General features: G+C 39.2%; 1 protein-coding gene across 3 annotated transcripts in view; it reads right to left on the reverse strand.

Moving 5' to 3' along the window:
* The window catches only part of HSPA12A (heat shock protein family A (Hsp70) member 12A), a 49,092-nt gene that overhangs the window by 22,658 nt on the left and 10,060 nt on the right, over positions 1-16,374 (reverse strand). For 2 of the 3 annotated variants that reach the window (XM_087725870.1, XM_087725868.1), the window contains exons 2-6: positions 16,183-16,268; positions 14,885-15,012; positions 8,370-8,556; positions 5,903-6,007; positions 856-972 (exon numbers count right to left, since the gene is read on the reverse strand). In XM_087725870.1, coding sequence (XP_087581996.1) covers positions 856-972; positions 5,903-6,007; positions 8,370-8,556; positions 14,885-15,012; positions 16,183-16,268 — 623 coding nt within the window. The remainder of the gene's footprint in view (positions 1-855; positions 973-5,902; positions 6,008-8,369; positions 8,557-14,884; positions 15,013-16,182; positions 16,269-16,374) is intronic. The other variant, XM_087725869.1, reaches the window with a different exon arrangement.

A 16,374-nucleotide genomic window follows, 5' to 3' on the forward strand; every position in this document is an offset into this window, starting at 1 on the left:
TTTTTCTTTTGAAATACAGATCGTGTGAGGCTACAGAATATCTTCAAAGCAAATGATTCTGGAGTGTTGATAACTAATTGGGTATCATAAAAATATGAACCAGGGAACTTCTGAAGTTGCAAATTTTATAAGCGTGCTAATGTACCCCTGATGTCAACCACCCTAACTAGACAAACCCATGAAATAACTCTGCAGGTTTTCTAAGCTATTTGTATTGAGATTGGACATAAAACAACAGAATCCCCGGGAGAGGGCCTTCTCTGTTGCTGCCCCGGCCCTGTGGAACGATCTCCCTGTAGAGATCCGGACCCTCACTACTCCCAGCCTTCCGCAAAGCTGCTAAGATCTGGCTGTTCCGGCAGGCCTGGGGCTGTTGATGAGTATCCAGCCCCACGCTAAGCTGTATGCATGATGTGAATTTTTTAATTAACTGTATTCTTATTTTTAATTTTTATATGTCTCCTATTTTGTCTGTAAGCCGCCCAGAGTCCCTAGGGAGTGGGCAGCATACAAATGTCATAAATAAATAAATAAATAAATAAATAAATAAATAAATAAATAAATAAATAAATAAATAAATAAATAAATAATAAACAGACAGACAGACAGACAGACAGACAGACAGACAGACAGACAGACAAACAACAAACAAACAAACTTCTAAGTGTGATTGTGCTGCACCTTTTCCTCGTTGCAGTTCAGTGAATTAGAAGAAATCTCTGTGATACTTCCAAATGTTATCTGAATGTTTTGGAATTTAAAAATGCTTTAGCCCTTTTGACCTAGGTACTTACACCTGAATACCTATGTCAGTGTTATCTTTGTTACTCTTTATACCTGTAATATTCACCTTACCTTGTAGGCAGCTTCCCTCATAAACTGCTTTGCAGGTTGCTTCCAGATAGCAGGCACTGTGATGACCCATCGCACATCAGAATTTTCAAACTCTGACCCAGCCTGATCACTCAGTTCCTAAAATAATTGGAAGCAATGCAGTGGTGAGATTATAAAATTAGAAAACAGCTGTTTTAAACATCAGTAACACTTTTTAGTGGTTCCAATGGAAATTATTTTCTTGCTTCTTACAATACAATACAATACAATACAATACAATACAATACAATACAATACAATACAATACAATAGCAGAATTGGAAGGGACCTTGGAGTCTTCTAGTCCAACCCACTACCTAGGCAGAAAATTGTATACCATTTCAGACAAATGGGTATCCAACATCTTCTTAAAGATTTCCAGTGTTGGGGCATTCACAACTTCTGGAGTCAAGCTGTTCCACTGATTAATTGTTCTAACTGTCGGGAAAATTGTCCTCAGTTCTAAGTTGCTTTTCTCCTTGATTAGTTTCCACCTATTGCTTGCAATGATTCTTGCATTGTTTGTCTGTCAATATCACTCAACCTGATTGAAACAGAGGACTGCCTAGATCCGTGATGGCGAACCTATGACACATAGGGCTTCAATGGCTTCCAGGGGAGCTTGGGGAAGCCATTTTCACCCTTCCCGGGCTTTAGGAAAGCCTCCGGAGCCTGGGGGGTTAATACATGCATGTGCAGAGGGGCGGGGAGGATTGCGTGGGCACGCACATGTGCACAATAGTACACGCATGCAATTTTGGCACTCCGTAAGAAAAAGGTTCACCATCACTGGCCTAGATAGCTAAATCTAGGTTTCAATTTCATCCTATCAAGGAAGTCGGAAAATAGAGCTCAGAAAGTATTTCTCCAAAACGAAGACCCAAATTGAACGAACATAATATTGCATTATGCTGAAGTCTGGTCCAAATGTCTTTTCCTAGAATTAATCAGGTTTCATGACACTTGTAAACATCCATCCATTCTATTATCCTTTATTTATTTAAAAGGGTCGCTTTATTTAAAGGAAACATTCTAATTAATTCATTTTTTTTCATTTTAAAACTTGGAGTTAACCTCAAATTCTTTCCCTGTGTAGGCGTTTATTGCTTTTTTAAAAAAAATAACAACAGAAGTGTCTGTTCTTAATAAATAAGGGAAAATAGCTCTTTGTGTTTTCTTTAGGCATCTGTGTCCAATTGGTTGCTGGTGGTATTTATGATGAGGAATTCCATCACGGGTAACAATTTTGTGTGTGTTTTTTGTTTTCCAGAAACAAAATGAATAGGCATAATGTCATAATGTCATTTCCTCGAGAGGAAAAAATATGTGATTAACCAACAGTACAGTGATAAGATTTAAAACTTGCAGCTGAAAAGGGAAGATCTTTCTAGCAATGCTTTTTAAAAAAAAAAAATACCTAAAATATAATGCTATTAAATCTTTTTTTTTTTTTTTGCTTAAAACCTGGTGTTTCCTCAAGATGTGACTCAGCACGTTACTGTGAAGATTCTCCAGTTTCCTTTGATGTGTGCCTTTGCTTCTAACTTTATAGCTTTTTCAAACACAAGAAGTCAGCTTTCCCCCAATGCCATATTGCAATGGAACTAGGGTGGAACTGCGGTGACTGGGTATTGTTTAACTCAAGTGACAGCATCTAACCAGCCCTAGCTGATATCAGGCCTTCCTTCTTGTAGTCTGGACAGGAAATAATTAATTCCAGGAAAAAGGACCCCAGAGCCTGATTAATAGTATTTTACTGGAAAGAAGGTTAAGAGTAGGACATACAAATTCTAGCAAGAACTCTATTTCTGTTTGATAAATCTTTATGTAGGCATTCTAAGGATTATTTTCCATTTTCTCATTCTTTTTTAATGCAGGGAGATGGGACCTGGAATTAATAGCAATAGCAGTTAAACTTATATACCGCTTCATAGGGCTTTCAGCCCTCTCTAAACGGTTTACAGAGTCAGCATATTGCCCCCAACAACAATCTGGGTCCTCATTTTACCCACCTCGGAAGGATGGAAGGCTGAGTCAACCCTGAGCCAGTGAGATTTGAACAGCCGAACTGCAGTCAGCTGAAGTAGCCTGCAGTGCTGCATTTAACCACTGCGCCACCTCGGCTCTAAAGGAGAAACTTCCTAACAATAAGAACAATTAACCAGTGGAACAGTTTGCCTTTAGAAGCCATGGGTGCTTCATCACTGGAGGTTTTTAAGAAGAGACTGGATAGCCATTTGTCTCAAATTGCATAGGGCAGTGATGGCTAAGCTTTCTGTTGATGCATGCCAAAAGCGCACGCACACTCATAATGCAATGCACGTGTGACACACACACCCCATGCGTGCTCCACCCCCATGCATGCGTGCACATGCATGTTCAGCAGAGACCCAAAAACCAACTGGCTGGTGGGGGGCGCACATGCATGCATGGTGGAGCTGAGCTGGGGCAATGGCTTGCATGCCCACAGAGAGGGCTCTCCATGCCACCTGTTGCATGCATACCATAGGTTCATCATCAAGAGGATAGGGCCTCCTTCTTGAGCATGGGGTTAGACTATAAAATCACCAAAGTTCCTTCCAGCTCTATTCTGATTGACTGACTCAACTCTTCTATGAAGCTAGTGTATTCTGCCCACTGTTCATTGCAATTGTTTTGGTAACTGTTCTTCCTATTGTCAGTATGAGAAATAAATCTCATAGCTAACATAAAAAATGAAGCAAAGCTGGTATGATTAATATTGAGATGGGAGATCTCTCACATCCAAAGTTGTAGGCTAGATGGGAAAGAAACCTATTTCTAATAATCTCATATAAATGAGACTTGGAGGGCATTGGCCATATTCAATCTGATCAGGCAAGAAAATGACTGTAGGAGGCAGTTCATCAGATAACCCTGCGCAGAACCATTTAGGACTCAAATAGCCCCTTGAATCAAACCTGGAAGCCAACAACAATCAGCATTGCTCTCAGCATAGAGGTCAATGAGAAGTACCCAACGTCAACCACACCATGTTTTGCAACTTCTGAATGCTTTCCAAGGCCAGCTCCATGTAGAGCACATTACCGTAATCCAGAGGTTCCCAAACTTGGCAAGAGCTGGCTGGAGAATTCTGGGAGTTGAAGTCCACAAGTCTTAAAGTTGCCAAGTTTGGGAACCACTGCGTAATCCAAATTGGGAAGGGACTAAGGCACGAGAGACAGTGAGCACATTTTATTTTACGTCCCATTCCTTCTGGCACGTGAAAGGGCCTTCTCTATGGTTACTACTATTCTTCCACTGGCTGGCAATGCCATATTTATCTACACAGGTTAGCTTTGAAACTAATTTGTTGCAGTTGATATTAATCTGCTAAGAGTGCCTTATTTACTTTTTTGTTGTGTAGCTTTTAAATTATATTTTTTTTAATTTTGTTTGCATTGCTGAACATTCACACACTGGTTTTTATGGGAAAAAATTCAAGTACATGTAATCAGTTTTAAATAAAAACCTCTCCAAACCTCAATAAATATTGTGAGAATGTGAAGAGTTAGAAAGAGACATAAGCAAAACCATCATTCAAAGTCAAAGCAATTACCTTCTTACTGAGATTGTATCTGCCACTCCTATTTCTTAGAAACCAACTGGGGAGACTCATGTCTTTGATCATGGCTATGGTATGCAGGACAGATGGATTTCATTTTTTACCTATAATAACATTTCTCATAGAAACTCTTCTTATGTTTCTTTGGCCCTGAGTGCTAAGTATTTTGCAACCAAGAATTATTTTGTTTCCATTATCCTGAATCAGGACTAGGAACAGGAAGGGGAGGAAAGAAATTATTGGGAAAAAGAGGAAATATTTGGAAACCAATGCATTAAAATATATGCTTCAATGAAATGGATAGTTTTGAGTTCCAAAGATTCTGCAGCTTGAGAATACCTCACTGAAAATACTTCCAGAAATGGCACAATTAAAGTGATTTCAATTGTATTATCTTGTACTTGGTCTGTAGCATTTATAGTTCTGGAGAACCAGTAGCAGAAATTTTGAGTAGTTTGGAGAACCGGGAAATAGGCTGGCACCGCCCCTGCTGCCTCCCAGACGATCTTCTTTTGTTGCCCATGAGAATGGAGCTAGAAAGCAGGTTGGGGTGGGGAGAGAATGGGGATTTTGCAGTATCCTTCCCCTGCCATGTCCACAAAGCCACGCCCACAGAATCGGTAGTAAATTTTGAATCCCACCACTGATTAATACTTAAACAATTAGGAGACAACTCAGAAAAGACAACTAGCTTAATGGGAGTGACCTGACATGGAGATGGGCTTTGTGGCTTCTCCACAGATTAGAGATGCCCATAGCCTTGGGTCACAACAAGCAGCTACAATGAACAGATAATCAGGCTCTCTATAGGACAATGGTTCCCAAACTTGGCAACTTTAAGACTTGTGGACTTCAACTCCCAGCAGAGCTGGCTGGAGAATTCTGGGAGTTGAAGTCCACAAGTCTTAAAGTTGCCAAGTTTGGGAACCACTGCTATAGGACTTTGAGGGAACAGAGTCTGTGGGAATGGTAGTCCAATTAACTTAGCGATGACAAATCAACTCAGGGACTTATCTCCTTTTACCAAATGACAGAATATGGAGAAATCCCTTTCTTAATGCCCCACAATCAGAAATCAGATCCTTGATTGGGTCTTACTCAACTTTACTTTCTGTTCAAACATATATTTTTAAAAGCAAAATTATTTGTTGCCAAGAATTATGTCGCATTAAGTCCATTTTCTCAATATGCTGAAGCAGCACCAAATGCTTGCCACTGAGTATGTGGAAGGAGGATGTTACCAATGTATGCAACAGGACAGAATCTTCTGGAATGTCTTCTCAGTGAGGAAGGAAGGAGTTAAGTAGTTTAGATGTTTTAACGTCATCAGTATTTCTACATTTCCTACAGCTGCTCCACTTTGTTTATATCAGAGAAACTGCTGCAGGCTGGAATTTGGCAAGGTTAAAATGTGCTGGAAATAGACGTTGAGGTTTTTTTTTTTACCTTTAATGCTTGTTCCTTAAAGTACTGCAGAGCATATGCAAATATTTCAAGGGCCTTGACTTTCTTGCCATTTGCTGCTGACAAGTCAGTTTCCAGAGTGAGATTCTGAAGAAGAAAATAATTTTCAGAAGTAATAAATATTAAACCATGCTTTTTGAGTTGAGGGAATACAACATTGAACCTCACTCATAATGCCTTCTGCCTAATACTCACAATTCTTATAGGTTTTAGGTTGTGTCATTTTATTTTTATTGTTTTGCCCTTCTTACTTTTTCCTACAAGTAGTCCTTGACTTATGATAAGCTGCTTAGTGACCGTTCAAATTTATGATGGACCTACTGGGAGTTACTTACAACCCCGATTCAAAGTTCTGATTATTGCCCTCTATGGTCACATGACCAAAATTCCGCTGCTCAGCAACTAGGCCTCATTTAAAGCTGATCCTACAGTCACGTGATCATGTTTTATCAAACAGTGGCATTTACTTTCAGTTTTTAGCGAAACGGCATCCATAGAGATACTGATATGCCTAACGCCATTTTATAGCTATCACAAAAGAGGTTGGACAGGTTCCATTATGGCAGTGGTTCCCAAACTTTTAAAAGTTGCCAAGTTTGGGAACCACTGCATTATGGTGATAGGTATAGGACTACATCACTCGAGAGATTGATCCTCCTCTTGCGCAGATGAGAGAAAGTGAGAAGAGTTATTATTGCTAGTATGCCTTGATAGTACATAACCAGGGGAAACAGCTACAGAAATTTTTCCCACTTTTTAATCTATCCCCATAAAGGTAGCACAGGTAATAAATGCCTTATCTGTCTCACATATCGATGCTGGACAGTTTGCAAAGTGAGGATCCCCCTGAAAACAAGATGGCGGCATAGAGATTTATGAAAAAATGCTGACTCCAGTTATGGCTGGGGCAGGAAGACAACAGAGAACTTCTAGGAAAAGGGTTGAAGCCTTTAGCTTTCTATTTGATGGGCTTGGCTATTTTGCTATACAGGTAGTCCTCACTTTACGACCACAATTGAGCCCAACATTTCTGTTGTTAGGGGAGACATTTGTTAAGTGAATTTTGCCCCCATTTTACGACCTTTACATTTGCCTCAGTTGTTAAGTGAATCACCGCAGTTGATAAGTTAGTAACTCGGTTGTTAAGTGAATCTCGCTTCCCCATTGACCTGGCTCATCAGAACGTCGCAAAAGGTGATCACATGACCTAAGGACGCAGCAAGGGTCGTAAGTATGAACCAGTTGCCAAGTATGTGAATTTTGAACACATGGGGATGGTACAAAGATTGTAACTATGAAAAATGGTCATAAGTCACTTTTTTCATTGCTGTTGTAACTTTGAACAGCCACTAAATGAACTGTTGTAAGTCGAGGACTACCTGTATGGAAAATGTGAGATGGATGGGACATGGGTATTCTCATTTCATCTATCAATGACTCCTTGAAGAATTCATTTGCACACCCCTATTATCCTGGATTTTCATTTCAATATGATTTCTCATTTATACTTGATTATGTTTATAAAAGACAGACCTGCAATATGAAGGCTTAAATAATCCTACATGTATCAGTGAGTTTACTCATAAATGGCTTATTCACAAGGAAATTCCAGCCCAGACAAAACATACATGTAGTCCTCAACACTTCTTACAAGAAGTCACTTAATAACTGTTTGCAATGACACCCTCAGAATGAGTATGTTACAACCTGTAAAGCATTTCCCGCCATCGTAAACTGTCGCACTGGCCCGCCAATCCCATTGGTTCACTTTTACGCCCAATTGCCAAGTGCCCTGCAATCATGGGATCATTATTTGCAACTTCTCTGCTGGCTTCCCCAGAAAGTCAATGGGAAGCCAGCAGGAAAGGTTGCAAATGGAGAAGACATTGGATTTGAGGAGGGGAAACATGCAGAGAGAGGAAACCTGGCAGAAACACAAACATAACTTTTCTGAGGCTTTCTGTGCAGCTGTGGAGAATCTTGGCAATCATATCAGACCTGCCCAGGAAGGAGGCAGCATATTCCAGAGAGAAACCCAAAATAAACCTGGAGGACTCTAATCAGGACTAGGTTTAGAGGAAAGAGTATCCATAGCCTAGAATTTCCCAAAGTATATCTATTAGGTTAGAAGGTTATAGCTTTAGCTTAGCAAGTTCTATTAGATGTAATTAAGTACAGAACTGGACTCAATTAGACTTTACAGCGTCATTTTTGGGCTTAGTCCTAACATTTTCAGAACACTGGTGTTCACAAGTATTTTCCCCTCTGCGCCTGTGTGTGTATAAACTCTGATTTTAAAGAAAATGGGTACAAAAAAAAAATAAGATGTAAAAATGCTGCAGAAAAATATCACTTATTTATTTGGGTAGCATGTTTAAACAAAATGTTCATTATATCAAATGAACATTGAACATTCTTAGGTAGAATATAAAATGGATTCACTACTTACACTGGTTGTGTGGAGCTTCATCTTAAATTTTTCAAAATAGAGCCAGTGTTTTGATTCGTTAGGATCTAAGTCATGATAGAAATCTCTAGCCGCATAACCAAAACTATGGAACTTTCGTTCTGGGGTCAAGAGAATAGTTGTTGGTGTCTTCTGGTTGGCCACACCAGGATCTCCTCCTTCCCATCGCCTAGAACATAGAGAAAGTAATTTAAAATCCATCAAAGTTTGATATCTATTGCTATTCAACCTGCGTAATTTAATCCATGCAAACACAATAGCTTTGTGGAATTATTTTTAAAAAATCAGTACACAACCTTCTAAGAGTTTTTTTTTAAAGCAATTGCAGGCTGATATTTAGAGGTTCTGGAGGAAAATACACCAAAATCCACCAAAAGTTAGGTATAAAGTGTGCCACTTTTGTCACAAAGTGCCCGCCCGCAAGCACTAACAGACAATCCACAAGCAGAACCTTATTGCCAGATCTTGTTTGTGGATTCCTATGATGGGTCTATATGAGAAGAAAGCAGATGGGTCAATTGCCCAAAGCACTGTAATTCCTGTTTCCTCTACAAAGAAAAGCATCAAGTATTTTATATAATAGAGCCCTATTTTAAAGATGTGTTCCCTACGGCCCTTGACTATTAGGAAAAAAAACTCCTTTAATTGTTTTGGTTTTGAGTAGTTCTTGGTTCGGAGTAGGAGGCTCACTACTGAGGTGAGCTGGACTGCAGCAGACAGGTTCTGCCCCAGCATGCAAAACATATAAAAACTGTTCGATGAGAACAGTCGGCAGTTCAGCGGTTCGAATCCCTAGTGTCGCGTAACAGAGTGAGCTCTTGTTACTTGTCCTAGCTTCTGCCAATCTAGCAGTTCGAAAGCATGTAAAAATGCAAGTAGAAAAATATGAACCACCTTTGGTGGGGAGGTAACGTTACATGCGCCTTCAGCGTTTAGTCATGCCAGCCACATGACCACGGAGACGTCTTTGGATAGCACTGGCTCTTCAGCTTTGAAACAGAGATGAGCACTGTCCCCTAGAGTCGGGAACGACTAGCACATATGTGTGAGGATAACCTTTACCTTTACATGCACTGGCACTGCATTTAATACAAGAGACTGTATTGAAGAATCAAATAATAAGGAGCATCAAGGGAGTATATTTTGTGGGTGACAATGTTTTTTTTCTTTCCTTGCTGTAGCACATTGTTTATTATTAACACTGTCAATAACTCAAGTGAGCTAAACCTCTTAGGCTTTTCGGGTGAGGTCATTTGTCAAAAGGGCACACTAACTGGTCACAACCTCTTACACTTGAGTCAATACATTAGCACTGCACAATTATCTCTTAGCAATAAAACATCCTTTGTTCTCAGCCCATGAAATTGCCTTCTCAATATATAATTAGGAGTTCATTATAGAGCACAGAGAATCCCAGTGGCTTGTTTGTGAAGGGGGGAAGATACACAAATTGTAAAAGTCTATCAAATTAACAAATGATAACTGTAAATAATAATATCCAAATATCTTGAATTAGACTTTAGTGGAAGCACATGGTAATCTGAGACGTGGTAAAAAAAAGAGATTGAAATTCATCATTTTGTGCCATTCAGAGTCTGAATTGAGATTGCTGCTTGTGAAGTCCTGCGCACCAGCTGCACAATCAAAGCAAAGAAAAAAATATTGTTTTGATTGGGAATCCTAATAACTGTAATTTTGACTCATTTTTTATCTTAATTTAACTGCAATAAACCTTTTGAATCCCTTCTCAGTGCTGTTCTGTCAGGCACACAGGGTGCACCCTGTGGCTAAGATTCACAGAGCTATCTTTAGTATACGAATGAATTTTTCTATCAAACCCTTCCTCAACTTGGATGGTCCCAATGTTTAAGAATTGCCAACGCACCCTGAGTCTGTTTCAGACTATACACATCAGTGCCCAAAATTCAGCTGGCAGAGAATTTCAGCCTTTAAGAATTGCCAACGCACCCTGAGTCTGTTTCAGACTATACACATCAGTGCCCAAAATTCAGCTGGCAGAGAATTTCAGCCTTTATTTAATAATAGCAAAACCTATATTTCTTTTCTTCCTTTAGGATGTAAAGATGAGTAAAACTGTGCGAAATGTTACTAAAAGAAGGGTTTACAACTTGTGACAGATTCAGGTTGGGATTTCCCTAGTCCTTTCTACTTTCTTATAACTAGGAAAAAAGGAACAGATTCTGACCTAGATTTTGGCTTGTTCGGGCCTCTAATGCACAATGATGGTTAAGAATACAAATCCTGCCCCACCATAAGGAGTAATAGCACAAGACAAAAGGCCAAAGCATTCCAACATTTAAATCCTGCACTGACTTGCGATAACTCTTAAAACGCACAATCACAATCTTGCATCATATGTTGGTTGAACCAGAAGCTTTGTATAACCATAACATTTCCCACCAAGATATAGGTAGACCTATCCAGAGAGGATATAGCTCAGCAGAAAATCATATGCTTTGCATGCAGACAGTCCCAGGTTCAATCCAAAACATTTCCAAATAAGACAATATAGTCACTTAGGTCAGGGGTCTCCAATCTTGGCAACTTTAAGCCTGACAGACCTTCAACTCCAAGGTTGGAGATCTCTGACTTAGGTGAAACTAGTGCTACTTATTAATCAAGAGTGTTTGTCTACACAAAGCAATAGCCAACTTCTTATAAGCCTGTTTCCTATAGTCTTAGGTTTGTTTTATTTTATAAGAGTTGTATTTTAAGAAATTCCAGTGTTAGAAAAAAGTTGCATTGCTTATTAACAAAGCATTGTCCATTAACTTCTGCAGACATTTTTATTTTAATACTATCAAAGAAAAGACTAAGTGTACATAAACAATAAGAGAAAGTATTCAGACTTGATGAAACCGTGGTCCCTATTTATTCATCCAGCCTGTCACATGTTTCCCGTGGCCATCCTAGTATGGAATCTCTGCCCTCAGCTGATTCCCCCATACTACATCTCTACTCTGCATCAAGGAACCTTGGCAACGCCTGCAGTCTTTTTATTATGCATTTCGAGAACTATAAATAGTCTTCCCTGTCACTCTTCTCTGTTAACCACTTTGATGTTAACAGGGAAAGGTTAAGAAGCAGGAGTCAAGACTTGGCTTAATTGCATTGTTCTTAGGATGGTTTGATGAAGTCAAGGACAATATCAGCAGCACAATAGTATATGCTTGGAGTCACTTGATTGTGTTTTTAAGATAGTTTGTTTCAGTGAGAGACAAAGCCTTACTAAGGCTTTTTACATAGCCTTAGTAAGATTGCACTTGGAATACTGCATCCAATTCTGGTTATCACAATATAAAAAGATATTGAGACTCTGGAAAGAATGCAGAGAAGAGGGGCAAGAATGATTAGGGGACTGGAGGCTAAAAACATACTGGTTACAGGAATTGGGTATGTCTAATCTAATGAAGAGACTAGGGAAGATATGATACCAATGTTTCGATATTTGAGGGACTCCCATAAAGACAGACAAACTATTTTCCAAAGCACCAAAAGGCAAGATGAGAAACAATAGATGGAAACTAACCAAGAAGAGAAGCAACCCTAGAACTTAGGAGAAATTTCCTAATGGCGAGAGCAATCAACCAATGAAACAACTTGGTTTCGGAAGTTGTGGGTGCTCCATTACTAGAGGCTTTCAAAAAGAGACTGGACAATCATTTATCTAAAATGGTACAGAGCAGTGTTTCTCAACTTTGGTGACTTTAAGTCCTGTGGACTTCAACTCCCAGAATCTGGGAGTTGAAGTCCACAGGACTTAAAGTCGCCAAGGTTGAGAAACACTGGTATAGAGTCTCCTGCTTGAGCAGGGGGTTGGACTAGAATACTTCCATGGTCCCTTCCTACTCTATTATTCTATGAGAAAGTTAAAAATGTGTGCAAGTTCTACACTAAAATAAAAAGTTAATGTGTTGGAGGAGATTATACACTTTTTATGAAAGAAGACAATGAATCAATAACATAATAATCCAGTCACTCAACCCATTTCTTGTACACATACTCTATTCAACCCTAACCCTGTACTGATAAAAGTTATTTTCAAAAATGAATTGACTTAACCTGGACAGGTTTATCATCCCAAAGAAAGGCCCATTTTTGTGTGTGTTTCAACTCTTCGACCCCAGTGTTTGTCATCTCTGATACTGAATCACAAACAACTAGAAGCCTCTGTGAAGGAGGTCAGTAGGACCAGTTTCTCTACATTAAAAGCAAGAGGGTTGTATGCCATACAGAAGCTAATTCATTTCCACGTTAGCCCAACAACTGAACAAAAAGCATGACAAAGCTTGAGCTTCAACTAAGAGCATTATAATTTTATTTCCTTTGCTGCTTCCCTCCCCACTTCACCTGCAGTTTTAAAGCTGGAGAGAAGAATAAGATTTTTCTATGATTATCTGTATTCCAGGTAATAACAGGAAATTGCAATCTGTTGTGGCACTTGCATTCATAACTGTTGTTGTGGCAGAATAGCTGGCAACTCCTTGGAGCTGTATTCGTTTTCCCTTCGGAGAGGAGCTATAAGAAATGTTTTACCTCTTATAGAACAGGATAGCAGAAGAGATTGGCTTACTGACCCCTTCCAGTTCTGTGATTTTGCTTGGGCTAACAATTTTGCAATCACAACCTATCAGAAGCTTCACACTCAATTACACATCTCCCAATCCACTCCATTGATTTCTTTATGGCTGTGTTAACAATAGTCACAAGAAAGTAATTTTGTCCTTTTTACATTTTATTGAAAATGAATAGTAGAAAAGGATCAGTGCAAAGCTGTAAGAAAACTGTGGAAGGGTGAGGGTTAATGAAAAAGAGTAAAATAGAACTAACATTTTTTTTATTTTAATGTAAACATCCTCAAATATAATGTAGCTCGAAATGACATTTCCTGTAATAAATATCTTCCAAAGTACACAGATTACGTAAATATTGACTTTGCAATTCTATCTACATTACCAGTTATCACAGTTTAATAAACATAAGCCATAGTTAACTGCCATACTTATTTTACTCCTTTTATTTATTTATTTTAAAAAGATCTCTAGAAACAATTCTGAAAAAGAAGAACTCACAAGAACCGCTGTTGGGAATTCTTATGTTCATTTTTATGAACTTTTTAAACATACAGCTTGGATGGCTAAATACTACTTGTTAATATTTCACACTGATCCAGTTTTCACAGTAATCACACTGATCCAGTTTTCACTTTTGAACTAATCTTCAGGTTTGATTCAGTATTCACAATTCACAACTTCAGTATGATTTGTTTTTTATTGCAGATTAATGGAAAATTGCAAACCACAGAGAAAAAGCCATTCTAGGGCTCTCTCTCTCTTTTTTTTTTAAAAAAAAGGGAAATACATTGCATTACAGTATTGGCCATTCCACTATAGAAGTCTGAAATCTGGTTTGCAGGAAAATTCTCATTTCTAAAAACGTTTGAACATTTCTATATAACTAAAAATACTTTTATTTCCTATTGTTTTATGAAATGCTGGTGCTGTTGAGATAATTGCTTATTTCCTTATGTCTGATGCCTCTGGTTGAAAATGCATCATCAGACATGTCTGGAGATAAGTAGAAAGAAGTTTCTTAGGCATCCATTCAAATTTATGGCAGACCCCTAAAAAAGACTTATGTTTTCAAGTTTTTCTTGAAAGTTTTTGACAATGTCCAACCTCTCTGGGGTTGAGGGCACTGTGATGTGGGTTACAACATACATTTTTGTTTCTAATAGTGATTAACGTGTAATATCATAGTTTTGGGTCATTGAGTAGTTTGGGGGGGGGGGATAGATGTAATCGATATACTAATGACACTCACTTCTACTCTATAGAAGATCAGGATAGGCTGCGCATCTTTTGATGCAAAAACTGGATGTGTAAGGACCAATACACGGAGTTTAAATCCTCACTTATTGGACATTCTGTGATAGGTTTCTTCCTAAATATAGAAATTGGGAAATCTGCCTGCCTCCATTGGGTTACACTCATTCAGAAATAATAATTTAGTGTGGCTTTTAAAATATTTCTACATTCATTAAGGCAGATAAAATCAAAAGGTATCCCTATCTGTAATTAAAATAAGCACTAATCAAACCAGCAATTTTACCACAGAATAATGTAACTCTTTATATTTCCCTTTGTCCATTACATGTTGATTAAGTTAATAGCACTTATAGCAATACTACTTAGACTTATATACCGCTTCACAGTGCTTTATAGCCCTCTCTAAGCAGTTTACAGAGTCAGCATATTGCGGCCAACAATCTGGGTCCTCATTTTACCCATCTCAGAAGGATGGAAGGCTGAGTCAACCTTGAGCCTGGTGAGATTTGAACTGCCAAATTTCAGGCAGCCAGCAAAAGTAGCCTGCAATACTGCACTCTAACCACTGTGCCACCGCATTTCCTTTGAGTTCCCTTAATTAAAAAATCACACAGCTCCAAGCACCAAGGCCAGGATACGGATCCTCACCTCATTACATGAATACATTCGGGTTCCTTGGTGAAGCTGTAAGCGTAACCACTGGAAGTTGTGCCAAAGTCAATAGCCACCACAACAAGAAATGTCTGCTCCTCGGCATCGTTTGCATCTGAGTCCTTCTGTCCAAGGAACAGAAATGGGATGGTTTAAGGAGGAATTGTAAACATTACTAGCTCTGATTGATTCTCCTTTGATACAGTTCAGGAGCTGAAGGCTGAAATGATTAGCCAACAAAGCTGACCTTTAAACAATAATGTTGTCATGTTTTTGAAATAATGATTATGTCCCATCAAATCATCTTTGACTCTTAGCAAACACATAGAATTTCATGGTGGTGGTGGTGGTGGTGATGGTGATGATAATGATGATTTGGTCATATTGACTAGGGATTTCCAGAGCTGAAATCTAATATATTTATAAAATATTAGGTTGTAGTAAGCTAATACAGGTAGTCCTCAATTTACTATCACAATTGAGCCCCAAATTTCTGTTATAAAGTGGGACATTAAGTGAATTTTGCCATTTTATCACCTTTCTTGACACCACCATTAAGCGAATCACTGCAGTTATACAATACAATACAATAGCAGAGTTGGAAGGGACCTTGGAGGTCTTCTAGTCCAACCCTCTGCCTAGCCAGGAAACCCTATACCATTCCAGACAAATGGCTATCCAACATCTTCTTAAAGACTTCCAGTGTTGGGGCATTCACAACTTTTGGAGGCAGTTGTTATATTAGTAACATATTTGTTAGTTAATCTGGCTTCCCCATTGACATTGCTTGCCAGAAAGTTGAAGACGGTGATCACATGACCCCAAGACACTGCGACTGTCATAAATACGAGTCAGCCAGCCATCTGAATTTTCATCACCTGACCATGAGGATGCCACAATGGGTCCTTAAGCGTGAACAATGGTTGTAAGTCACATTTTTCTGTGCCATTGCAACTTTGAACAGTCACTAAATGAATTGTTGCAAGTCAGGGACTACCTGTTTTGTGACCCGACAAATGCGCGAATGACAAAACCGCGGCGCTAAAACCGCAATGTCAAAAGCGCGCCGACAGAAGCGCGATTTAAGTTAAGGTAAGATTTAGGGTTAGGTTTAGGGTTTGGTTTAGGGTTAGGGTTACAGCGTGCTTCTGTCGGCGCACTGTTGTCGGCGCGCTTCAGCGCTCATTCGTCGGCACGGTTTTGTCGGCGCGGTTTTGTCACCGCGGTTTAGTCAGGCGCACTTTTGTCGTTCGCGCATTTGTGGTGGAACCACCTGTTTAGGTGATAAATCTTACCGCAATGTGGGAAGGAGACAAGGGTGTGATTCCTGGATCTCCTAAACTTCTTGCTGGAGATGCGTAGGCGGATGTTGAAACTGCATCTGAAAGAAAAGGGAGGCGCTTAATGAACTTGGTATCTTTCAAAGATGAAGAAAGGGCATCCAAAAGGGCATTCCTTCACATTGCCAAGATGGTTCAGAGCCAGAG

This window comes from Thamnophis sirtalis, unplaced genomic scaffold, assembly GCF_051295495.1.
Source record: "Thamnophis sirtalis isolate CommonGarterSnake01/CBP01778 unplaced genomic scaffold, rThaSir2_p1.2 scaffold_11, whole genome shotgun sequence".
Lineage (NCBI taxonomy): Eukaryota > Metazoa > Chordata > Lepidosauria > Squamata > Natricidae > Thamnophis > Thamnophis sirtalis.